Raw genomic sequence first — 27,046 nt, 5'->3', positions numbered from 1 at the left:
AGTACAACTTCCGCCAGCTCCACCGCCATCTCTCCCGGCATCGCGAGGCCCCAGACTGAGGCGAGACCGGGAAGGCTGGGGACTGGCTAGCGCGCGTGCTGATGACGACAGCGGAAGTGCTGGTGCCAGAGGAGGGACTAGAGCCCGGAGGGGCTGGGTATTGCGGAAGTTTTGCGGAAAAGTGTCGGGTGGCTGTGAGAGTGTAGTGTTGTTTGGGAACAAGTTCCGGAAGGGAGGCCGTCGCTCGGGGTCCCAGAGCCAGTGGCCTGCGCACATTTGGGGCAACACCGGGCGCGACTCGACGTGGCCCCTGTTGGCCTCCTCTGCCCTCCTTCCTCCCCCGGGAACCGCCTCGGATCTCCGCCATGGCATCCACCTCGACCAACCTCCAGGTATCACTGCTCTTCTCCCGCCCCCTGGAGAGTCGGAGCCGAGGGGAGGCGCGGGGCGGGGGACGGGGGGCGGGGAGGAGGGAGGAAGCGGCCGCGCCCCTGGTGCGGGGCGGAGGAGGTGGCGCCCGCGCCCAGCGGCGGGTGGGAGGGTCGGGCGTTTTCCGTCCGCTTCCGGGGTCTCCCGGGCAGGTTGCCTTCGTGAGACTTCACTTTGGTTGAGGGGTTTTTTTCTTCTCAAACCAGCTGAGTTGAACTGAACTGGGCAGAACTCTGAACGAGTGGCACAGATGCTCCAGTAGTGTAAGGGAGAGAGGAAAGAACGTAATGTTTGCAAAGCACTGTCTGGACCACTTGAAAATAGGGTGGTCCTAGTTCTCTCCTAGTTTCTGAAGCTGGTATAGCAAAGGCCGTCTTTTCGAGCTGTCAGGTGAATATAAACGTGGGAACAGTTTTGGAATCTGAGGAATCCGTCAATTCATTAAGCATACGCGTTTATGTGCACTGTCTTATGGCTCCCAAAATGATATGATAAGATCAGAAAGTCTTCTTAAACTCGTTTGTGGCTCCAGCTCCCCATCCCCACTGCAGTGAACGGAGTGATTTTTTTTTGGTACATAAATTATGGAACCTTAAGATTTTAGGCTTAATCCTTAGACCTCTGTGGGATGGAATTCATTCAGAAGAGAAATTTCCAAAACAGTGTCTCCCATCCCCAAAATGAAACTGGGGCTTCATTGGGGTTCAGAATGTGACAGCCTCGAGGATTCCCAGTCCACTAGGTCAGTTTGGGGTAAAAGAGTAGCGTGAAATACTAAGATGCAACAATCTTTGCTTCACTTTTTTTTTTTTTAAAGATTTTATTTTTTCCTTTTTCTCCCCAAAGCCCCCCAGTACATAGTTGTATATTCTTTGTTGTGTGTCCTTCTAGTTGTGGCATGTGGGACGCTGCCTCAGCGTGGTTTAATGAGCAGTGCCATGTCCGCGCCCAGGATTCGAACCAACGAAACACTGGGCTGCCTGCAGCGGAGCGCGCGAACTTAACCACTTGGCCACGGGGCCAGCCCCTGCTTCACTTTTTTTGTAACCCCATTCAGAAAGGGTGTTTTTAGTAAACATACTCGGAAAAAGTATTGGTTATTTGATTAAAAGTATTGTTCCTTTGGATATGAAAGGTGACTTCTTTTGAAATGCCCATCTTGTCACCATCCTTCTTGGTTTGTCAACTGACTAGTTTTACTCCACCAGCTTTTCGGTTGTCAAGATTTTGCGCGTGATTTGGGCATTCTACTACTTAAGTTTCATCCATTTATTGATATCTTTTCCTTTGCAAGGTTTGCAGTTTCATTCTATAATCAGTTTGCATCATATTTGAATTGGATTGTTGGATGTTCTTCAGTGAATCAGCTAGAGATTGGCCCATATTAAAGGCATAGTTGCATGTGTTAAACAGGGAGAGATGTTGAGTTATAATTCTATTAATGGTTAGTTCACAGGTGCGCTTTCTCATTCAACCTTTTCGACTTTCTAACAGGAAATTTGCATGAAGAATATTCAAATAACAAGTTTGTCACCGAACAAGGCAAAAATCCCTGTAGCTAGGTGCTTATAATCTAATGGAGGAATGCAGATAACTAAAAATCAAAATTATAATATATGCAATAAATGCTGTAATAGAGTTAGAGGTTAGTGCATATCTAGCTCTTCAAGGACAAGTGAGAAATGTTCCACAGCAGAGGTGATGTGAGTGTAGATAAAGTGAAAGCTCCTGACACGAATTGTCTGCCTGGTGTTTGATGTGATCTCATTTAATACTCAAAACAGCTTTTCAAGGTAAATATTCCATTTTCACCATATAAGAGGCCGAAGCTTATTAAGGTTATGATTTGCCCAAAGACATGCAGCTATTTAGCGTCGGAGATAGTTTTGAGTCCAAGTCTGTCTGCTTACAAGTTTGTGCTTTTTTTCACTGCAAAATTATACCTCCTTGGACACGAAAGTGCGACACGTTCCAGGCAGAAAAAAACAACATACGCCTCGGTCTAGAAGTGTAATAAACCTTGGAGAGGGTTGGGAGAAATTGCCAATAATGCAGTATGCATAGAGCTCAAAGTTTACTAGGTCCTAAATATTTTTTGAGTGTCCACTATTCCACGCATTTTGCTAAGTCTTGGGGAAACATGAAAGAAATATATGACCCTTGACTTGTAAGGGTTTATATTCTGATATGAAAACAGACATATAAAGTGACTAATAGGACACTGTGTGACCTTTGGAAGAATGTGCAAGAGGCAGTGGAAATCTAGAGAAAGCATAGGAATAGGCTGCCTGGAGGGTTGGGGAGGGCTTTGCAGCAGGGGACACCATGACTGCTGAATCTTGGAGAAGCTGGAGTTTTACAGGGAAAGAGTGGCATGTGGAGAGTGCACTGTATATGAAGGTGTGACAACTGAGTTGTCTCCATTGTCTTGGTGGTTTGTTATGACTGGAACTGGGTGTGCAAGGTGGGAGGATGAGCACAGTTAGGCCATATCATGAGGAGTGGTGTGTGCCACACATAGATGATTGGTCCTCATCGTGCTGTAGCTGGGGAGTCATAGAAGGTAATATGCTCAGGTTTTTGTTTGAGAACGAAACTCATGTGTGTACAGTGGATGTCTTGACTGTTAGTGAGCTTGGAAGCAGGGAGACTAGTTAGGCAGGGTTCTGTATGATGGGAGATGGTGAGGGCCGACATACTGTGGTACCCATTAGAATAAAGAAGAAGGGATTGATCAGACACAGTTGAAGAGGAAGTCTAGTCAGGCTTGTATCTGCATTTAGAAAGTGAGAGAGGAGGAGGAGTCTGGGTTTTCCCCTAGATTCCTAGATTGGATAGCTGAGTGGGTAGGAATGGGTTCTGGAATTATAAGAGATGGGGCATATTTGGGGCCAGGATGCTCTGGAACTTCTTGAATTTGAAATGCCTGTGGGGACAGTCAAGTGGAAATGTCCAATGAGCAGTTGGATACATATGTGTTAGAACTAGAGAGAGAAGGCTGGGCTGGAAATAAAGATTTGGGATTACTAGCAGACAGATGGTAGCAGAGATTGTGGGCATCTTGGAGAGTTTATAGAATGAGGAAAAACAAGGACCAAGACAGAAATGCTATGGCACGTCGGCATTTAAGGAGAGAGAAAAGGGAGCCTGAAAAGAATCATTACACAGACGAGAGTAAAGCCAGGATGGAATGGTGCCGTGAAGGCCAGAGGAGGAGGCCACGTCCAGGTGTCTGTGATTGGGTTAAAGGCTGCAGAGGGGGCGTTAGGTAAGTGTGAGATTTGGCAGTCAGGGAGCAGGAAGCATTGCTGTGGGAGGAGTCAAGAACCTGAGATGAACTTAGGGTTCTCTTTGGGACTTTGCTGTGGGGGTGAGGAGGTAAGGTAGTAGCTAGAGGGGAACCTAGGAACTGGGGAGAGCTGGTGTGTTTTAGTTCATGTTTTGTGGCTATGAGTCTAAGATAGGACTTCCATTACTTTTGTGCTGAGGAAGGCCCCCAGAAAAGGGAAAGGTTGGACTGGGGAGAACAGTAGAGTGGGATATCATGGATGGGGTAAATATCAGAGGAGGAAGGTGGGGATCGGCTCTAGAGCATAGGGGAAAGAATTAGCCTAGACAAATATGGGCTGGGACATCTTTCTTCCTGGGATAGGTGACTTTAGAATTTACCCAGTTTCCCAGAGTTTTCTAGTGTGGACATGTTGTGGTCTCCTAATCTGAAAAGGACAGCACAGCTATTCCCACGCTTTGTACTGCCACATTAATGACTGGATCCTTACTGATCCTGTGTAGTATATTCCTTCAGCCTTGTGCCAGCCACTGTGCTATACTCTGGAATATAAAACAGCGAATACAACAGACATCACTTCTGTCCTCGTGGAGCTTACATTGCAGTCGGAGACTACAAGCCAAAACAAAACCCACGCACAGAGAAACAAGCCTCTGGAAGGATTTTTAAACAGAAGAGGGATGCATTTTAAAATTGAGTACATTTGGGAGTCGTCAGCCTAAAGATAATTAGCTTAAATCATTGAAAACAGATCTCGAAGGGAGGGAGTAAACAGAAAGAAGTGAACCCTAGGCCAAATGCTGAGGAACCTTAGTATTTCAGCGTCCTGTACCAGAGGAAGAATGGGGAAGGGGACTGAGCAGGAGCTGTCAGAGAGGTGGGAGGAAAACCAATCGGGAAAGTGCTGCTTGGGAGCTCAGCAGAGGGCAGGGTTCAGCATGGGAGTAATCATTTGTATTGTCAGGACATCTAGAAGAAGACAGAGCGAGCTGGCCTTTGGATCTGGCATCATGGAGAACCTGGATATAAGCAGTTTTATTGATATGATAAGGGACGGAAGCCCAGGTGGGCTGGGCTGAGGGTAAGTGAGGAAAAAGGAACTGGCAAGAGAGTAGGGGCTGCTCTGGTGAGATGTGGGCTCCTAAGGGTAGCAGAGAAATGGAACTAAGCTGAAGAGTGTTTTAGTGTCAAGGAAGGATTTCTGAAGGAGGGCTGTTTGTGTGCCGATGGAAATATCCAGTGGAGAGAAATTGTTGTTAGAGATAACAGAGGTGGAATAAACCAAAAGGAAGAAGATTTTGAGAAAGCAATGGGGGATTTTTTTCATTTGTTCAACAATTTTCTTGAGCACCCATTGTATGGCAGACGTTGTTCAGGCTCTGGGGTTAAAGCAGTGCTCCAGGTGAGGTCCCTGTCCTTGTGTGGAGCTTACTTGTGTATTAAAGGAGCTAGCCAATAAGTGGGTAGATAGGTAAACATAATGACAAACATGATGGTGGGATAAGAGTGCAGGGGTGAGGGGAGAGCTGAAAGCAGGAGTAGAGAGCAGTTTTTGGAAAAGAACATTAGGGAGGGCCACTCTGAGGTCTTGCCCTTTGAACTATGACTGAAAAGAAGACCATCATGCATCCATCTGGGGAAGAACAGTCTAGACAGAGGGATGAACAGTGCACAGGCTGCCTAAGTGAAGGAGGACTAGAAGGTTTCAGGTGAGACCCAGATGCAATGGCCCAGGTCACCTAAGGCCTTGCAGACCATGACCCAGCATTTGGGTTTTATTGTTTGCAATGGGAAGCCATCAGTGTGCCGTTCACCGATTGCTGTATGGGCTTTAGGGTCTGTCACATGCGTGAGGTCCTGTATATCCCCAGCCACAGTCTTGATACGGAATAGTCCTATGCACAGGGATCCCTCCTGTTGCCCTTCTATAACCACAGTCAGCTCTTTCTCTTCCCTCTGCCATCCCTAACCCCTGGCAATACTAATCTGTTCTCCATCTCTGGTTTTGTCACTTTGAGAAGGTTATATAAATGGAATCATACACTGTGTAACCTTTTGGGATTGGTTCTTTTCACTTAGCATAATTCCCTCAAGATTCATCCAAGTTGTGTGTTTCAGTAGTTCTTTCCTTTTTGTTACTGAGTAATTCTCCACGATGTGGATGTACCAGTTTGTTTAACCATGCAGTCACTGAAGGATATCTGGAACATTCATGTACAAGTATTTGTGTGAACATGAGTCTTTATTGCTTTGAGAGAAGTGCCCAGCAGTGCATTTACTGGTTCAGATGGTAGTTGCATGTTTAGGTTTGTAAAAAACAAACAAACCAGTTTCCCAGAGTAGCTGTGCCGTTTTACATCCTACCAGCAATGTGTGATCCCATTCTTTGTATCCTCACCAGCTTTTGGTATTGGCACCGTTTTTATCTTAGCCAGTCTGATGGACCTGTAGTCGCATCTCATTGTGGTTTTACTTTGCATTTCCCTCCTGGCTGATGATGTTGAACATCTTTTCATGTGCATATTTGCCATCTGTGTATCCTCTTTGGTAAAACGTCTATTCATGTCTTTAGCCCATTTCCTACTTGGATTCCTTTTTAGTTTGAGTTTTGAGAGATTTTAATATATTCCAGATACTTTTCCGTTGCTGGATGTGTGGTTTGCAAATATTTCTTCCAGGTTGTAGCTTGAGTTTTCATCCTTCTAATAGGATTTTTTACAAACCAAAAGTTTTTAAGTTTGACAAGGTCCAGTTTACATTTTTTCCTTTTATATGTTGTGATTTTGATGTCAAGTCTAAGAACTCTTTCTTTGCCTAGCCCTAGATGCTGGAGATTTTTTAAGTCCATGATCCATTTTGAGTTAATTTTTATACAAACTCTGAGGTTTAGGTTAAGGTTCTCTTTTTTTACCTCCTGCCCTGGCTTATGGATGTCCGTTAGCTCCTACAATTTTTTTTAATTGAGGTAAAATTGATGTATAACGTTATGTAAGTTTCAAATGTACATTATAATTCGACATCTGTATACACTGCAAAGTGATCCACACTGGAAGTCTAGTTACCATCCATCACCGTACAGTTGACACCCCTTCACCCATTTTGCCCTCCCTGCAATCTCCTTCCCCATTGGTAATCATCAATCTGTTCTCTGTATCTGTGAGTTTATTTTTGTTTTTATTTTGATGTTCATTTGTTTTGTTTTCTTTAGATTCCACATATGAGTGAAATGAGTATTTGTCTTTCCCCATGTGACTTATTGCACTTAGCATAATACCCTCAAGGTCCATTCGTATTGTCACAGATTGCAAGATTCCATTCTTTTTTATGGCTGAGTAGTATTCCACTATATACCTATACCACATCTTTATCCATTTGTCCATCAGTGGACACTTACGTTGTTTCCATATCTTAACTATTGTAAATAATGCTGCAATGGACATGGGGGTGCAACCACACCATTTCTTAAAAAGCCTATCCTACCATGGTTGACTTGCTTTTGCGTCTTTGTCAAAAATCACTTGGACGTATTTGTATAGATCTATTTCTGGGAGTTTGTTTTTTTAGGACTACAAACGTAGTCCATGTTCCTTATGGATGTTTTCAGAAGATGTGAAAAAGTAGAAAATGAAAAAATTGTCTTATCAAAAATAAACTCTGTTCACTTTCCTTCCCATCTTTTTCCTGTGCTTTTTCTTTTTTTTTACTGTTGTTTCGAATAGTTGAACTTGTGGTACGTAGAAAAATTGTATCCTGCTTTTAAAAAACTTCTGTTATAAACATTTTCCATGTCATTACAAATGTTTCCTAATATTATTTTAATGAGCCTGTACTATTCCATTTGGTGACATCTTTTTGGTGTTTAAAATTAAAGTTACCACGGTTGGTTTTTGTAAACACCTTTGTGGTTACTGTCTTTGCTCATAAACCTTTTAGTTCATTACTGGGTTAAAAGATTTGGGTATTTTTCCAATTCTTGATATTTCATTGCCCCATTCCTTCTGAAGGGGGGATTTACATGTTACTATTTACATGTTACTGTTGTTGCATGCTTTAGATATAGCAGCATTGGATTTTTCAGAATTTCTCTAAATGCGTCTTAACTTGAATTTTCAGCTATTCACTTATTCCTTACTAGCCCTAAGCTTGACTTTTGTTGAGTGAAAATGATGTGAGAATCTTAGTGATTAGTACTAGATAAAGTCATATTCAGATAGCATTTACCCGTAACAGAAGTAACTTGTAATTTATAAATAGTTATAATTTATGATAAAATGCTATTGTGACTTAGAAAAAAAGATGGGTTTATTTTAAAGTTGATTTTATTTAAAAAAAACTTTCCATATGATTATTTATTTCAAATGTATGCTTGTGCTTTGATTTTGATGGTATGATTTTGCCTCCTTTCAAACAGAAGGCAATAGATCTTGCTAGCAAAGCAGCCCAGGAAGACAAAGCTGGGAACTATGAGGAAGCCCTTCAGCTCTACCAACATGCTGTGCAGTATTTTCTCCACGTAGTTAAATGTAAGGCTATAGTTTGTTTTTATTTAAAAACACTAAAAGAAAAAATTATTCTATTCCATTCATAAAAATTGAAATACAATGCCAGAAAATTGTAAACATCAATTTGCAAAAAAAAAAAAAACTCCACTGGCTTTCTAGTACTCAGCTAGACAAGTTTTAGGTACTCAGCTAACAAATGTGCACAGATATCATAGTTATTACTTTGTACACCTAAACATATTAAAATGTCATGTAGTCAATGGAAATAAGTTTTTATTTTATTCATAATGTACCCAGATTATGTAATCTGAACTTCCTTGTTTTCTAAGCACCTGTGTGAAAATAGTCTATTTTAAAAATGGGTCAGGAAACATTTTGTGTGTGTATTTTCCAAATATGTATTGAGTGTTTACCATGCGCCAGACTGTGTTCTAGGCCCTGTGATACAGCACTGAGGGGAAAATGGATAAAATTCCTGCCTTTGTATATCTTAAACCTAATGCCGAACATAGGTGAAATAAAACGTTAAAAAAGATGTCTTTCTGGTAAACTTAAAGTTATTTTTAAATAAAAATTTTAGCAGTTGGATAGTGTAGCATTTTCTTTTGAGCTTCTCCATTTAATTTTGAGATTTTTCTGTCAAATTAAAGTAAAACTGAGAATGAATCATAACATATCAGATGTGTGGGGTAATCCCACGCACTGCGTATATTGCTGGTCTGCTTTGAAACAACCCTCCCAGGGGCCCTCATGCAGTAAAATTACTATACTGATGGTACGCATATGGGATTCCTATCGCTTTTTATACTCTGAAATGAAGCTCATGTAGGCCTCAGTGAAAATAGTTAATATTGCTTTGTTTATTTCTGTCTTGTAATTGATTTTGTATGACAAGCATTTTTCAAGTGTGCAAAACGTAAGGGAAGAGTATGAAAGGCACAGAATATTAAATAATTTCTTCTCATTATTTAGCATTAACTTCAAATATCCTAGTGTCTTGCTGAGATCTGTTTCTGACTCACACCCACCAGTGGCCTCCTACCCTGCTGGAGGAAGAATAGAGACGAATTGAGAATCATTGGTTCCAGTGAGCTAGAGATGATCTTCCTCCCGCCCCCAAAACACATTTTCCTTGTTTAAAAAATACATGTGAGAGTTTAAACCTGTCTGTGTAATACTAATGGAAAAACCTCTCTCATCTCCCTTCAATAGATGAAGCACAGGGTGATAAAGCCAAGCAGAGTATCAGGGCAAAGTGTACAGAATATCTTGATAGAGCAGAAAAACTAAAGGAGTACCTGAAAAAGAAAGAGAAAAAACCACAGAAGCCAGTGAAAGAGGGACAGCCGAGTCCAGCTGATGAGAAGGGGTATGTATTTCAGAGTGTTAGATTTTATTGTATCTAATTAAAAGATAAAATTAAATTTAATTTGTGAAATAAATTTCTTTTGTTTAAACTGGGTGTTGGCAAGCCATGACTCATAGGCCAAATTTGACCTGCTGCTTCTTTTTGTAAATCAAGTTTTATCGGAGCACAGCCACCTCACCCATTCGTTTACGTCTCATCGGTGGATCGTCTCTGGCTGCTTTTGTGCTACAACAAGAAAGTTGGATCATCGCAACAGAAATTGTATAGCACACAAAACCTAAAATATTTACTGTCTGGTCCTTTACAGAGAAAGTTTGCCAACCCCTGGTTTATCAAGCTTAGGGGATGATATAACTCAAGTGACCCTCCATGACCACTTGGTAGTAGTAGGAAAAAACATTTGTAGGAATGGTACTCAATTCTTTACCCTCTAGCCATTATGTAATATTGAAGTCTAAAAATTGTGCGAGTGATCCATGAACTAAATCTTTGACTAGTACTATTGACTCTTGGTACTAACCACATTGGACAAAATGAAAAATAATTCCAATAATGTAAATAATTTTGGGGGATATCTTATGTAAAGTTTCTCAGTGTGGCTTTGCATTAGATTTGCTTTTATTTTGTCATTGTAAAGCAACACAGCATAATTTATAAACGTCAAACCCCACTTTTGGAATGTCTTCCTAGATGGGGAATATGTCACTTACAGATGCAGAATTTGTTTATTCAGCACCTAATATGTGCATGCCAGTGGGAGCATATTCTACCCAGATCCTATGACCATTCTACTGATTGGTGCCAGAAATAGTTCCAGGTGATGACACACTCTAAGAAAATGAGACTGCAGGATAGAGTTACCGACCTGGTTGGATTTGAGGACAGGAGGTTCTGATTAGCTTTAGATGATGTGATACTCAGATTTCAGGGGACCCAGTGGAACAAGGTGACTTAGCTGACCCCCTGTGGGTCACCAGAAGTAGAGTGCCTTGAAGACAGTGCTTTGGGGGCTTTGTGGCTACTACCATAGGCCATTTTGAAGACTATGAGGAATGTAAGAACTAGAGTTGACTGGCTGCTTCAAACTACATGGGAGAGTTTGAAGAAAATTATAAGCTCAAGGTTTTATATTCTCTGTTCAAGACATGGTCAGGGCCCAGGAGTTCCTGTGACACCAAGGCTATTTTATCTTCTGCAGCTATAGCACTGACATAACAAAAATCAGACCCTAGCTGATCTTGTGGATTATTGAATTTCAACATAGGTTCCACTTCACCGGGTTTCTTATGTGAAAATTGGGACATTTATTGGAAGACTGGGACTCTAAAGTTGAAATGAAACTATTGGGAAGAATTCAGTTGACCTCTAGTGCCTGGATCCCCAGCTCTCCCCGAGACTCCCTTCCCAGCAGAAACGTCCTCTCCTCCCTGTGCATTGAGGCTCTTCTAGTCTTGCTTGAAGACCCTGTAGTGTTCCCTCCTGAGATGGCTACCTAGCAGCGGGGGTGCCAGTTCTCTTGTATTGAATAGCAGGACCCACCTGGGCTACTTTAAGCAAAAAGGGATTTATTATAAGGTATTACCTTACAGACTTTGGTAGCTGGAGAATCAAGCTTGGATTCCGTATTGCTAGGAGAAACGCCCAACTCCACCAGGATTGTTCTGGTAGGGATCCCACTGCTGCCGACTCCCCTCCCAGTAGGACCTCTGTCACAGCTCCCTTGGCAAAGCCACTGCTTTCGTCAGCAGGTGTGATCTTGCATGCAGCCCCCACCTCAGTCATTGCTTCCACCTTCTTGGAGGAACTTTGGTTTCAGCTGGAGCCCTAGCTTCAAGGGAGACTCAGAAGGGCAGTTTTTATAAGTACAACCTTTGCTGTGCAAGAAAGCATGGTAGAAGGAGGTCAGAGTGGGTGTCAATGAATGAGTTTGCAGTCTCTACCTCACCCATAGCCCCACCATCCCATGAAAATCAAGGCAATCCCATTTGGGGATAAAATCTGTCCAGCTTTTTATCTCCCTCTATGTCTTATATGTAAAAAATGATGTAATGCTGTATTTTTTCTTGGTCATTTTTTCATTCAACCTTGTATCATGAACATCTTCTAATAAAATATTTCTACAACATTGTTTTGAAAGATTTCAGTGTATTCTATTGTATGCTAATCCCTATAATTGAACATACGTTATTTCTGATTTTTTTCCCTGTTGTGAACAGTATGGGCATGATTATCCTTATAGTCAAGTCCTTGAACTCATTTTAAATTATTTCCTCAGAATAAATTCCTAGATATGAAATGTCTGGGTTGATCTTCTTGTTCCTTGGGCTCAGTTCATTTTCATCAGAAGCTTCATCCATCCTTTGGAACCCCCAGACTAAGGGTTAGAGACCTTTGTACCTTAAATAATTAATACTCTGGGTTTTTCCTCCTAGTTATGGCTTCTTGTTCTAATATATAGTTTGCCTGGTCCTATTGTTTTTATTGTTGGTGTTTACAACTGTCCTGTAATTCATCTTAATTCTTTTGTGGAGTGAAGTGTGGAGCATGCATTTATGAATTCCTACATACATGGGTATGTCATAGGAATTTGGAGCTAGTTCCTGACTTCATTCTGGTCTTTTTGTCCCTTTCCTGTTCATGATTCCGTTTTGATGGATAATATGCCTGGTTACTATTTTATTTAATATATTCTTAAAAATAATAAAATATGCATAACTTCTATGTGAATGTCTTGTTTTGCCACTTAAATTACAGCTATTTTAGGTTAATCTTTCCTTCATTTTTGCCTTATTTTGATAGCAATGAGTGATCATTTGAATATATTAAATTTTTTTTATTAGGAATGACAGTGATGGGGAAGGAGAATCTGATGATCCTGAAAAAAAGAAACTACAGAATCAACTTCAAGGTTGCTTTAGATTTCATTTTTAAATTTACTATCTTATTAAAAAAACTCATAGCGAATTGTCTATTTGAATTGTTTTTCCCCCCCGTATTTAAATGAGGTTCAAGAACTGGCTTTGGTTCCCAGTGGTCTCATGCTGGCTATGTTGAGACCATTTTCATAGGATTTGCTCTCTAGGTTCTCTAAAGGGTTGGCTTTTTTCATGTAGTAAAAATATCATTTTGGTTTATATCTGCCTTAAAAAATCTGTCAGTCAACTTAATCTTTTTCATTTTGTCTTATTTGCCCCCTTTTAGAGAAGGTAGCATTTATACTATTAACACACTATGAAATCTGATGGTATGAAAATTTTCTAACTGTCAGGAACAGAATGAATTAAGACTCACACTTGGCTTTTATTGCTGCTGTGGTAGCTTATTCATTGATGGTTTATTTCGTGTTTCCTACCTGCTCTTCCTCATCGTTTTTATCCTATTTCAGTGTTCCCAATTACATTTATCTCTTTCTCCGTTCTGTTTTTAACTTTCACATCTATAAAAGCCCTTTCATTCTCTGCTATAGTGTAGTGGCATGATGGAGGGAGCATAGATTTTGGCTCTGTTCAGATCCAGATTTCATTCTAGGATCGGCTACTTAAAAGCTGTCTCATCTTGAGCAAGTTGCTTAACCTCTCAGAGTCTGAGACCCCAGCTCTAAAATGGAAATTAATACTATCTTCCTTTCGGGGCTATAAAAAATGAATCACAATGTAAAAATGCCTAATATTATATCTGACAAATTCTAGGGACTCAATAAATGGTAGCTCTGAGTATCTAAAAAGCCATCTATTTAATTGCTGGTTTCTTTAGTTACGGGGTTTGATTGTTCTTTAGGATGTTAGCTAATGATTTTTCAAGTGACTTTTATGCTCAGTCATTGGTAGTGTGTATTTTGTTAATTTGAACCTTGCCGAATAGAATACATAACCGGGAAGGGTTTCTGTTATGTAGGCTCAGCCTTGGGTAGTGAAGGGTGGATATACCTAGCTTGGCGAGACCTTTAACCTTCCTATACTAGTCTCTTCGTTTTGGTAATATTTCTCTCTTACCAACCCCACTGGCATGTACAGGAGAATCCTATAAGGATAGTGTCTTGAAAACACTACAGTTAATGAGAATATTTTTACGTTTCTTCAATGGTGGATGTAGTCCAAGGGCAGAAACTGAGTTTCCACGGCTGCACCACCACTGCCTGAGGTAGTGTGCGCATACACTTTGTACTCAGTAAGTGTTCATGGGCAACCCAGTGGTCCGTGCCAGCTGGCCTTATTTCAGTGGTAAGGCAAAAAGCTGTTTTCTGTCTGTTCTTTTGCTTTTGTTCCCCTTCTCTCTTGCCCTGTCTGCCAAAGAAAAATCGGATTGCATTTTTTGATTTTGAAAAGATTTTTAGTAAGAATATTTTTCTTTAAAAATCAGTAATGATAAGGACCAGAAATATATAAAAATAGAAATGCTTGAGACATTTAAATGAGGAAATTTATTTGGAATTTCAGGATGAAGTACACTATGAAAGGAGTCCTAGCCTTTCATATTCTGAAAGTCCCTTTTTTCCATCCTTTAATTTAATGGTTTGCTGATGGATTTCATTGTATATTATCCTTTTTTGAATCTTTACTCTTTTTTCCTGAAACAGTATTTTAAATTTTTTACTTCCGTTTTAAGTTATGACATTAAATGTAATATTTGATTGTTAAAATTAAAAAGTTTATGATTTTTCTGTTAGCTAAATTTGATATTCAGTGGCTTTTTTTTGAGGTTAGATAACATATTCGTGTAATAGCGTAGTCAAAGACTGGACAAATTTATGTAATTGGAAACAATCAAATTGTTTGGCTTTTATTCTCCAATAATCCCTCCCCCCCTTTGTAATTTTACAAACCATTAAGCAATATCTAGTAATTAGTACTACTTTTCTTAAATAATCTTTCATTACAAAACATTCCAAAGTCACCTTTAAACTCTTAAGGAGAAAAGTATTAGTTCACTGTGAAGATAAATTATGACATATTTAGAAAATTTATAGCAAAAATGTTTACTCATCAGATGACACTTGTATATGAAGTAAATTTACTTTTGTTTAACTGAAACAAAATCCTATCAGATGATGCAAGTGTTTTCTTGTGTAGGGTTGTTAATCTGAATGGAACGTAGGCAAGAAAGTGAATTGGCTTTTTTCTTAATTTATACTTAGTCTGACCTTTCAGATGAAAAAAGGTGTTTATGGTTTCATTTAATTTTCACCTATAGCTAAAGATTTTCATAATTTAAAGAAGGGAAGTAAGTTGCAGAGCATAATTACTCTTAGAATAAATAGATAGATGATCTTTCCTCACGAGAAGAAATACCCATAAAACTAATTTCATGGGTAATCAGTAGATTGTGTAAGTGGTGATATCTCGTTATACTTAAAACAATTACACATCACCTTAGAACAGGCTGCTTAGTAGTTTGTAGTTGAGGACTTTTCTGTATACTGGAAAATTGGAAAAGCTTTTGATAAAAGATAACTAGAAAGTTTTGCCAATAAGCTATAGTAAAAGAAGTATTTTGTAGACTCTTAACTGCAATAATTGCAGTGGCTTTTGAATGTATTTGTTCAAAAATGTAATCATTTAAGTAGCTTTGTTAGTGTACAAAAGTTGCAAATAGGTCTATTTAGAAGCCAAACAGGAAATTTGGCAAATCTCAGAAAAGTGTTGCAAATCTACAAGAGTATGTTTTCTCTCTCTTCTCCATCATCCCCTTGTCTTCTCTTCCTTCCTCCACCCTCCCTTATCCCTTCTCTTCATCTATCCATCTGTCTGTCTGTCTGTCTGTCTTCAGTTAAAGTTGTTAAGTATATGTTCTTCCTGTGGTTGAGGAGAGCATTAGATCACTGTGTCTTTTGGCTAAAAGAAGTAGTAGTACGTCGGTTTCATTGAACAGGTCCTTTGGATACTCCAGAATCAGTGTATTCAAACATTACGACTCATTTATGTAATGTTTGGTGCTTTTCCAAGCACTCTGATGTTCATTATGTCACTCGATCCTCGCCCTAACCTGTCTGAGTAGTTTGGGCAGATGGTGTTATTTTCATTTCACAGTGAGGACATAGAAATACAAAAGTTAAGTGATTTACCCTAGGTTGTGTAGCCTCCCACCCCAGCTTCCTGACTCCTCCTGACTACTCTCTAACAATTCCTTCCTCTTCACACTGTTTCAAAAAGGTTTTTAATGTATAGCTTTTCCAGACAATTTTATCATGCATTTCTTTAACGTCACTGTTTCATGTTGTCTTCTAAATTTGATGGAATAGTCCTCCTTAATTTAGAGATGACATAATTTTTTGTAGGTGCCATTGTTATAGAGCGACCAAATGTGAAATGGAACGATGTTGCTGGTCTTGAAGGAGCCAAAGAAGCTCTTAAAGAGGCTGTGATATTGCCTATTAAATTTCCTCATCTTTTTACAGGTGAGACGACTTTTAAATAATTTTTTGGTGATTTTTTTTAAAAATGCATTGATGACTGAGTCAAAGCAATATGAATTCGGGTCACCATATCCTGAGTTATAACCTTAAATTCTGTTAAAAGTTGGTGATATGCCTTTACACGAAAATATTTATTCCATATACATCGTACATATTTGTAGTATGTGTATTGAAGTATAACCTCAACGTCAGCCAGTGGGGCATAGAGTAAATCATCGACATGCACTGGGCTGCTGTCGCTCATTAAAATATGGTTTACCTCTACATTATATTTGACATGGAAGAATGTCCACATATGTTGTAAAGATCAAAAAGCAAGGTATAAAATATGTGTGGTATGATTCCATGTTAAATAAATGTGTGTGCTGAGGAGTAAGTGTAGACAGATTGACATTACAATGTTAATGTATGCCTAGGAGATCAGATTATGAGTGATTTTTGCTTTTGACTTTCATCTCAATTTTTTGCAAAGGACATGTACTAGTTTTATAAGAGGATTTCCATTTCTTAAAAAGAGGAGTAAGAATTATTTAACAGATGAGTCTCAGATGAAGTACATATCCCCGAGGAGTGGAAGGACAGCTCATTATGACTGTAAGGAGAATATTGCTAACCCACCATCTGGGTATAGTTGAAGTTACGGCTCCAGCAGTTAAGTCATTTGTCTGGGCAGAACCATTCCTTCACATTGTCCTTTGTGTTACTGAGAGCCAGTGTTTGTGATATGGCTATAGCCCCAATCTGACAGTGAGACAAAGGTTTTTCCTTTTAAAAACAAGCTAGTTTATGTAGAGAGCAAATCTGTGATGTTGGCCTCAAACTGAACAGGTCCAGACAGTGATATCATATACAGCAGTGATGAAGAGCAAAGAACCCATGGGCCACCCATTGTCCACTTAGCTTGAGGTATGACTTACAGCCTAACTTCAGGAACATGAAACTAATAGTATTAAAGTTGACGTCATAATCCTGTAAAAGTCCAAATATAGTTGAATTCATTTTGTGTTATATTACTTACACCAGTGTTTCCCAAACATGAGTCATGTATGTATCATCTTCATGAATGTTTCCGTGTATGTGTACCATTATTTTTTAAGTATTTACCTTTAAATCACTCACTTTTAGTTAACTTTTTATTGAAGTGTAGCATAAATACAGAGAGACATGCAGGAACCAGTAAGTGTTCAGCTTCATAAATTATCACAAAGTATATAAACCTATGTAATCAACCAGATCAAAACATACTGTCAGTAACGCAGAAATCTCTGTCTGCCTCTTTCCTACCCAAAGGTAATCACTCTCTTGACTTTTAACACCATAGATTGTTTTACCCATATTTGAACTTTTAAATCATCTCACCTATTTTTACTTAGTAATTTTATTTTAAAAGACTGCTTTGTATCTACTATAAATGGAAAAATTAGTATTTCTTTAATACATATTTAAAAAATTGTTTAAATAAAAAGTATTTGTGTATCACCTAAAAGCACTTCAGCCACCAGTGGCATATATACCACATTTAAAGGAACACTGACTTAAAATTGCAGACGTTTAAAGTAGGAAAATAGAATTCAAGTAAAAGTTAAGACTTTCATAACAGTAAATATAACAACATTTAGTTTTGTCATTGGTCGTCTGCATATCATTCTTTGCAGACACCATGTGCCAATCCACAGTTCGCACCTAGCAATTTTTAAAGTGTATATTTGATATTTTATTTCTAGGTATAACCCAGCCTAGTTCATTTTAGGCAGCATTATAATTTCCCATTAGCTAAATCAAGACACAAAGAGTTGATTTCTTCACTTGTTATATGTTGGCGAAATTAGGATTTCAGGTAGAATCCCCTTCTCATTACCTAGCCATTTGAATGAGAACATGCTACCCATAATAATAACCTGTGAACCTGTGCTTCCTTGTGGAATCAAGAATTGAATTGAACTCCATGAGAGGTCAGCCAAACTGTTAGTTTCACTCCTCCAAAATTCATAAATATTTAAAAGAAAATATTTCCAGCTGTCTTTCCCCTGTGGATGTAGTTTCTCCTCCAAGATTCTGACACTGAGCAGTGCACACAGTAGATGATCAGGAAGTGCCTTTTAATTGAACTCTCTTTCGTCCACTAGAGTGTAAGCCCACAGAGCACAGATCTCTTTGTATTCATGGTTCTCTGTCTACACATTGTGGTTTCGATACATATTGGTTGAATGAATGAGTGAGCAAGCAAATGAACTTCCTGTTAGAAGGATTATATCTGTGTAAACAGTTATGACAAAGTGGTCTCTAGAAAAAGCAAATAAAATACATTTAAGATATACTTAACTATAGACTTATTTTTAAAAATGTTTTATTCTACTGATAGCTTTAGAGTGAAAACCTCTTCACAGTATTCTCCAGTATGAATGATATCTCTGGGAACTGAAATTAAGAGTCTTGAACTTCTGTGTTATTTTTCTAATGCAAATTTAGGCAAGAGGACGCCTTGGAGGGGAATCCTGTTATTTGGGCCACCTGGAACAGGAAAGTCCTATTTAGCCAAAGCTGTAGCAACGGAAGCAAACAACTCAACCTTTTTTTCAATATCTTCTTCTGACCTTGTTTCTAAGTGGCTAGGCGAAAGCGAAAAGTAAGTCGTAAGTTGATTTTGTTAGTTTTTCTTTTTGCCTGGTAGTCACTGTATCAGTCTATAAAGTAATGGGTTACTTAGTGTCATTAATAGACATTCAGAGAAGTGACAAAGTGTAGGTATTCATTTCTCTGTCAAGTCAGTCCCTAATTTGGGATTTATTTTGTAGGGAATATATCATATATTTACAGTTTAGGGAATCATAAAGTGAATGATCCAGTTGTAGCATTCTTATTTTCTGCATCAAAACATGATTAGGCTTTTTAATCTAAGTTCCTATAATATTGGCATATTGTTTTAGTCTTTTCTTTGTCATGTGTCATTTACTATTTTTTTAGAAACTGAAAGCTTTTATTTATTTTTAGGCTAGTTAAGAATTTATTCCAACTTGCCAGAGAGAATAAACCTTCCATTATCTTCATTGATGAAATTGATTCTCTGTGTGGTTCAAGAAGTGAAAATGAAAGTGAAGCTGCACGTAGAATTAAGACAGAGTTCCTAGTTCAAATGCAAGGTAGTATTACTGATTTTTAAAATAATTTCTGTTTATTGTATAACCATTATTATAACAATAATGGAAAAAAATTCAAGCAGAATTTCTCCATTCCAGCAGACCAAGTATTTCATTATGCCATGGTTCATTCTGAGTGCCTTCCATATGCATATGTAACTTTTCACTAGCTGTAACCTTCTTGTAGGACTCACTGGTATAAATAGTAAAGAGATTAATATATTTTACTTATACCAGGAGCAGTATCAGTAAAAGGAATATGTAGGCTTCAAATGAAATCTTTCAAGAGATATTTTGAAAAGAATATTAACAGTATTTGTCCACCGTCTAGGAGATTTGACTCTTAGGAATACTTACATTATGTTTAATAGTATGATATTTGATTAAATCCAGTTTTTTTCAGAGAGAAACTCAGGATGAGGCACTTTAATGTTAAAGCACCACATTTCTTAATAGAACCTACAGACGAGGTTTAAAGAACACTAAAATGACAAATTATTTAAAATACTACCCATTTTGATGCAGGCGTTGGTGTGGACAATGATGGAATTTTGGTTCTGGGAGCTACAAATATACCCTGGGTTCTGGATTCTGCCATTAGAAGAAGGTATGATGATATAGTAAATATCTTATTTCTAACTACAGATGTAATAGTAATAATTCCCTTTTTGTCCAGTGAGGAGGCATTCTAATAACTTTTTTAATGTGTCCTGACCGTATTGCCCCCTTGCCTTGGGGGGGCATTTGTTTCTTTGTTTGCCTGGTGTGTTGAAGATATGAGATTTCCACATACTGGAGTCTTGGAAAATGTATTAGTTAATGCTTACCTTTAGTTGTATGTACGCTTAGTGGGCAATGATGCTTCAGAAATTTACAAATATAGTTTGATATTCCAATGAACAATCTTCATATAAAATTTGAGCAAAATGGCAATTGTATAAGTTAAAGTATGATAACCGAGATATATTTTCAGTTAAAAAATTTGTGTCTGTAATTTTTAAATTGAATATGAAACTTGAGCTACAGGAAGGATGTAGAGACTTAACACTGCACTTTGGTTTCTGTCACTGGTGCCCCGTTCCCTTGATGGTTTGCCCGGATGCTGGACTACCATCCAGTACCAAGAAAGGAAGTGTGCTGGTTATATTTGGAAAAATGGCCTAATTCTGAACCCATCGTTAGAGATAACGGAAACTTTTTAAGTGCTTTAAAATTTTTAAAACAGAGATTTACCTGGAGGAAAAAAGGTCTTGACAGACCACTTAATTGTCCCTCATTGCTTCCTTCCTATCTCCAAATACTGAAATTCTCAAAAGGCAAGCAAAATTATTATTAATAAAACCGCGTTTATTTACGATATAGTAGATCTGTTCTGAATGTACTCATTATAATAAAGTGGACATTTTTGGTAATAAATGTTCATCCTATAATATTTTGAGTAATTTTATTATTTTGAATTTACAGAATTATGTTGTCGTCTCCTATTTCATATTGTTAATCATGTAAATCCCTTGATCAGGAGTTCAGAGTATAATTCCGTGGGAAACAGTAATCCTGTAAGACATGTCGTGTCATGAATTCAACACATAAACACTATGTTCAAAATAACCAAAAAAGTCACGTGAAAAAGATTAAACCACTCCAAACTGGTCCCTGGCTATTTTGGTTTTATCTGTTCATTGTTAATATGTTCTGGATGTTTTCCCTTTATTTAACCTAAATATATTTGCTTAACTCTGACACATAAGGGCCTGTGTAACTTATTCAGAGTAACTTTGTAAAGCAAGAATATTTAAGTGTCTTGTTTCTTCTTGAAAATATTCTAATTTTCAGTTGAAATTAAATATATATAGTAATGTTCTTGATGTAATTTTTCTTTCATTTTAAGATTTGAGAAACGAATTTATATTCCTTTGCCTGAGGCCCATGCTCGAGCAGCAATGTTTAAACTGCACTTGGGGACCACTCAGAACAGTCTAACAGAAGCAGACTTCCGAGAATTGGGGATGAAAACCGAGGGTTATTCAGGGGCAGACATAAGTATCATTGTGCGCGATGCACTTATGCAGCCTGTTCGAAAAGTGCAGTCAGCTACTCATTTTAAAAAGGTAAGGAACTTTTATCTATCCTTTCATATGTGTTTAAAATCAAGTTTCAAGACTATCATTGATTTGTCTTCAAAGAATCTCAGGAAGGTCTCAGTTTTGTATAATGAATAAGTGGGTTTACAGATTAGACATATTTCCATTTAATTGAAAATAAGTTCTCCCACAAGGTTTGTTTATTAATAGCCATTATAAATAGTCCTAAAGTATTTTAAAATTTTCTGTATGATGATTTTTGAAGTACCTACTATTTTGATATAAGTATAAAAACTTGAATATATAGTTGCCTATGATGTAACTACAATATCCTTGAGCAGAATCTGGTGTGTTTATACTTCATTAACAGAGTAAAAATAATAATAGCTAATATTGTTTAAATATTCACATGCTTGGCACTGTGTTCTATCCTTTATCTTACTGTTTCATTTGGTCCTCACACAAACTGTAAGAGGTGCATAGAGCTGCCCGTTGATGGTTAATCTGAGACTTGGATGTTAACATGGTTAAACTGGGGCTTCGATGGGAACAAGGTTTACCAAGGTATGTAGAGGGGCAGAGGTGTGATGTTTCTCCAGATGAGGTGGACTTCAGAATCTGAAGTCTCAACCGTTTGCTCTCCTGCCCCTCCCATGCGTTTTTTGTCTGCATGAATGCGGTGAGCATATGTAGTTGAGATAGAAGTTTATAAAAAGACTATGATCTTGAGATATCCAATTTAAGTAACAGTGGAGGAGGTAATTGGGACCAACCCGCTTGCTGAGGGCAGCGGTCTCCGGTATTGCTCATGAACATAGGTGTGAAAATCCTGAAAACTATTAGCAAACTTAATCCAGCAATATATGGCAAGACTAATATGTCACGACTAATGCATATGTATGTCCATTATGTACCACAAAATAAGCTTTTTAAAAAAATGAGCTTGAGTTAAAACCTGGATTTAAAGCCCGACTCCACAGTTTACTTGTTATAGCTCCTTGAGCAAATTATATAATCTATTTAACACTCATTTTTATCACCTCTAAAGTAGAGATGATAACTACTTTGAAGTGCTGTTTTGAGAATGAAATGAAGTAATATTCATAAAACACCTATCAGGGTACCTGAATATCCCAGTAAATATTACTCAGTTCCCCTTGTTCAGCCACTTCATTACTGAGAGAAATATAGTAGACTCAGATCAAGTTTATGCCACAGCTGTTGCATTTTCTCTTAAATTCTCTTTACCCTTTAGAAACTGTAGATTCTTAGGAACCCAGTCCTTTCCTACCCAGAACTCTTCATTCATTCTCTGTGTTACTACCAGGGACAGCCTAGGTGACCCTGAAGCCAGGTCGTTGTGAGGAATAAAGGTGGAGCAGCCAGATTAGTTTCACATCGGACCTTTTATATCACCGACTATGCTAGGTCTCTCTAGGGCTCCATCCTTTACTCCATTTTTCAATTGGCAAGAACAAGTTTGCCCGTTTATTTTATTTATCGAATGTCTTAAGTACTAATCTGTGCCCAGAGATAAGTCAGAAAGTATAACAGTCAAAACACACAAAAATCCCTGCAGCTGAAGTTTTTGTAAGGAAAGACAGACAACAAAATAGGCACAGTAAGTAAAGTGAGAACGTTTATTTCTCCACGCCTGCCCCAATCCTGAGACAATGTTTAAGATTGATCATTGTAAAACAAATATTAAAACATACCCAATTTGATACAAATATGTTGCCATCTAAATATTTACATGTGACTCTGGATGTCATTAAAACTTTATTTTAAATCAGTTACAAATCGTAAAATGCACTGAATTACATTTAACATTTAATTTTGTACTTATATTTGAAGAAGGGGTTTTTGTTAAAGCGACATTCAGTAACGAGCCTTCCAGACATCACAGAAGTTTCTGAGCTGTGGAAAAGAGAAACAAGAGGATTTTTGAGTATGTCTATTTTTGGTCTCTGGGATTATTACCACTTAATAAGCATTACAGAAAAAAAGAGAAATCTCAGCCACAGGTCACTGTTTCTTTTTTTATTTTAACTCATTTTCTCCCTGTGATCATATAAGTAATTTATTGTAGGAAATTTCAAAATATAGAAAAACATCAAGAAAAAAATTAAAAATCTAGCAAAATCTCTTCCATCACCCAGAGATAACCACTTTTTGTTGTATATTCTTGTGTTTATTTTCAGAAGTGAACACTTTTAATGAAACAGAAAATAGTACATTTTCAAATTTCCTGATCATGGCCTAAATCTTAATGTTTATTTAATTTATTCAAATAAGTGTTTCAGACGACTGTTCGTTCCAGGTTCGAGGACCCTCGCGAGCTGACCCTCGCAGCACAGTGGAGGATCTGCTGACGCCCTGCTCTCCCGGCGACCCAGGGGCCATTGAAATGACGTGGATGGATGTCCCTGGGGATAAGCTTTTGGAGCCAGTTGTTTGCATGGTTTGACATTTTGTTTGCTTTTAAGAAAACTTTTAAAACGTTATACTAGGGTCCAGCCCAGTGGCGCAGCAGTTAAGTTCACACGTTCCGCTTCGGCAGCCCAGGTTTCGCCAGTTTGGATCCCGGGTGCAGACCTACATGCCGCTTGTCAAGCCATGCCATGGCAGACATCCCACATATAAAGCAGAGGAAGATGGGCACAGATGTCAGCTCAGGGCCAGTCTTCCTCAGCAAAAAGAGGAGGATTGGCGGCAGATGTTCGCTCAGGGCTAATCTTCCTCAAAAAGAACAAAAATCCACAATGTTATACTTTGTGATATGTCAGACAAAAATTTTCAGTTATGTAAGATGAGCTAGAAAATGTTTTATGACAGGCGTGTTTATTTGGTACTAACTACTTAAAAAGTTGTAAAGATTAATTGAACTTAAAATATAAAAAATAATCTTTAAAATGTTTCCTGGGCTTTGAGGAAAATTTAATTGTAAGTTAATATCAAGCTATTTTTCAAAAAAACAGGTTTCTCACGTTGTAAATGTTACAGCTGGGATATTATCACCAAAATGCTCATATATATTGCATAAATTATTGTCAAGAGTTAACTAAAAACTAGGATTGGTGAAAATTCTTTTCCCTGAATCTCAGGTTTTGTAAAATAATCCAGAAACCCTAATATGTGTATCATAGTATTCATAATGGTGTTTTTTTGTTTTACTTCTCAAGGCTTCATAGAAAGTTTAAATAATGTAGTGCTTAGAAAGAAAAGTTCTGAAACAAAATTTTTATTATAATATTTTATTATTATATTTTTAGGGAACTTACTGTGATTCAAAAGGTACATTATTATATTTGTATTTTCTTATTGATGAACAGTCATTTTTTAAAAATCTTCTGCTTCAGTTACAGATTTTCAAAGAGCTTTATGTTAGAATTAACAATAACTTGCAGAGGAGAAACTTTTATATGATACGTGGACATAGATATATAAACATAAATGTACGTGTGTATGTATACAAGTATATGAGTATATACACATATATGTACACATACACACATAGATATGTTTATATGTTAATTAACCATAATATTTACATGGAAGGTTATTCGGATACTCTTGTTTGTTTCCATTTTTTATTTATTTTTTAACGTTTTGGTTTTTGACCAGTTTCCGTACCATTTTATAGGAGACACAGCCTGGAAGTTAATTTTTTTAGGAATCCTTGCTATTAGCATATTTTCTTACCATTTTGATCTTAATTTTTAATTGATAGTTAAAAATTGTGATTAGTTGATTTTGATTGAATGGTATTCTGTTTCACATAAGTATAAGTGAATGACTATATTCCTTTTGAATTGCACTTGAAAAACTGTTCTCTTGTTTAAGAAAAAATAGGTAAGGCCAGAAGAGAGATCAGGGACCTGTTTTGGAGAGCCTTGATCCTTCGACTAAGAGGGCTAGACTTCTGATGGGTAATGAGGAGCTATTGAAGGTTGTGATCAGGACAAGGCAAGCAACGGAAAGTTTCTTTGCAAAGGAGTAACATGGTCAAAGATGACCTTTACAAGAATAAGAGAGTGTATTGTCAGTAGCTTATGGCACACTGTAGATATTCAGATTTAACATTAGGTCACAGTTAGTAATAATAATGATGATAACGCAATGATTCTTATTTGATTAAATCTATTACTCATACTCCCCCCTTCTTTTCCTTGACAGTCGGATATGTTACGGTCACTGTCTAGCACAAAGCCCACAGTCAATGAACATGACTTGTTGAAATTAAAGAAGTTTACAGAAGATTTTGGCCAAGAAGGCTAAACCAAAGACAGCGAGGAAGACATTTGCCACGTGTGTTGTTTCTTTCATGGGTATTTTTGCCTTTCTTGGCTGGCATTCAGATTATTTCCAGTAAAACTCTTTTACCACAGGGAAACATAGATCCCACTCAGTGTTCCTTCAAGTTTTATATGTACTTTTGCTCCATTACCAGTTAAATGCTCCTATTAACAAAAATTATAAAATAATGGGTTATAAAGAAATGAGTGGTAAGTGAATGGCGAAAAATAGAAATTACTCAGTAAAAAAGGATTAAAATTGAGAGACAAATATTTAAAGTTGTTATGAATAGTAGTCTTTGCAAAGAGCATTTATCTTTTTTGTTTTACCAAAATGAAATAGGGCTTATTTCATATTTTGGAAAAATTCTTAGGCATCATTCTCATCAATGTAAAATTTATTTACTTTATTAAAAAAATTAAAATAACAGGATCTTCACTCTCAGGGATGGGCAATAGAACAGCAAAGAGCACTGTGATTGAGCTTGAAAGGTTTTGAATTATGTTCTAGTCAAGGCTCTTAATTGTGTAGATTTAAGTGATTTCTTTAAAAGCAGCAAGCTTTTGTATTTAACTAAATAATACCTTTCACTGTGCAATCTCAAGAGAAAGACTTCCTAAATTATGCATTGTCTTTATCTTGAAGAAGAAAATTGTCTCTTTCGGTGTCTTTTTGTAGCAAGATCGACCAAAACAGGTGGTAAATAAACACGTACTTTTTAAATAACTCTGTCGTGAAATACTGTAATGGGAACCTTCGTTAAAAGGACTGGCCTCCGTTTGGATTAGGGGAAGTTTCTTGTGTGTGATGAGGGGGGTGTACATATATATATATATATAATTTTTTTTTAATATAGAATAGCAAGGGTCTTGTCTTTTACCTTTTAAGTTCAGGGAACCGTTTGTCCTGACCACATATATGTTATCAGTGTAATACTTCATGAAGCTTTAGAAAGGAGCTGATGTCTCATTAAATAATAAAATACAAACATGCTGTGTTATTTTAATATCTTCAAATAAATCATCTGAGGGTATGTGTTATACACTTCAGCATCAACACTAAGTTGTGCCTTGTACACTTGCATTGGCTACACATGCAAAGGATTATTAAGGTAGCTAGAATGAGGTAGATTCCTTAATTACTGTAAAGTTCTACCTTGCACATGCTATAGAGTAACTTGCATTTTAAAGTATATTTGCACATTTTACATATTATGCTATATGGTTGCCTTTGGGTTTTCTGTACAGATTGTTTTTGTTGATATTAAATGGAAATCTAGGCCTGAAATATGCTGTTCTTGTGTGAAGTAAATTGATATAACCTACTAGTGGCTGTATTCTGTGTATGCTTCTTTATTTTGGATCTTCTGTATAGGAGAAAATATTATCTAAATTGATTAGATACAAAGAAATCATTAAAATTATTAATTAAGAATGTTTACATGAAAATTCTATTATTCAGCAACTTTTATGCGAGGGTTGGAAGTTAACTTGGCAGACCAACACTGAATTCTTTGTGGATGTCTTATAAT

General features: G+C 37.5%; 1 protein-coding gene across 1 annotated transcript; it reads left to right on the top strand.

Moving 5' to 3' along the window:
• On the top strand, positions 1-26,842 carry VPS4B (vacuolar protein sorting 4 homolog B). Its single transcript, XM_070630287.1, has 11 exons — positions 1-392; positions 8,130-8,241; positions 9,433-9,589; positions 12,430-12,497; positions 15,864-15,983; positions 18,471-18,627; positions 18,993-19,141; positions 19,664-19,745; positions 21,027-21,246; positions 23,540-23,680; positions 25,396-26,842. Exons 1-11 carry the CDS (start codon positions 366-368, stop codon positions 25,495-25,497), a joined length of 1,335 nt encoding a protein of 444 aa, XP_070486388.1. The 5' UTR covers positions 1-365; the 3' UTR covers positions 25,498-26,842.
• The last annotated feature ends 204 nt before the right edge of the window (positions 26,843-27,046 follow it).

This window comes from Equus przewalskii, chromosome 7, assembly GCF_037783145.1.
Source record: "Equus przewalskii isolate Varuska chromosome 7, EquPr2, whole genome shotgun sequence".
Classification (NCBI taxonomy): Eukaryota; Metazoa; Chordata; class Mammalia; order Perissodactyla; family Equidae; genus Equus; species Equus przewalskii.
The sequence above is the reverse complement of the archived record's forward strand: the minus strand, read 5'-3'. Positions and strand labels throughout refer to the sequence as shown.

Excerpts from the sequence above, each read along its gene's own strand:
- VPS4B (XM_070630287.1), top strand. The coding sequence starts at position 366 with ATGGCATCCACCTCGACCAACCTCCAG. Across the intron at positions 12,498-15,863 it reads ACTACAGAATCAACTTCAAG|GTGCCATTGTTATAGAGCGA; the intron begins GTTGCTTTAGAT and ends AATTTTTTGTAG. Across the intron at positions 18,628-18,992 it reads TGGCTAGGCGAAAGCGAAAA|GCTAGTTAAGAATTTATTCC; the intron begins GTAAGTCGTAAG and ends ATTTATTTTTAG.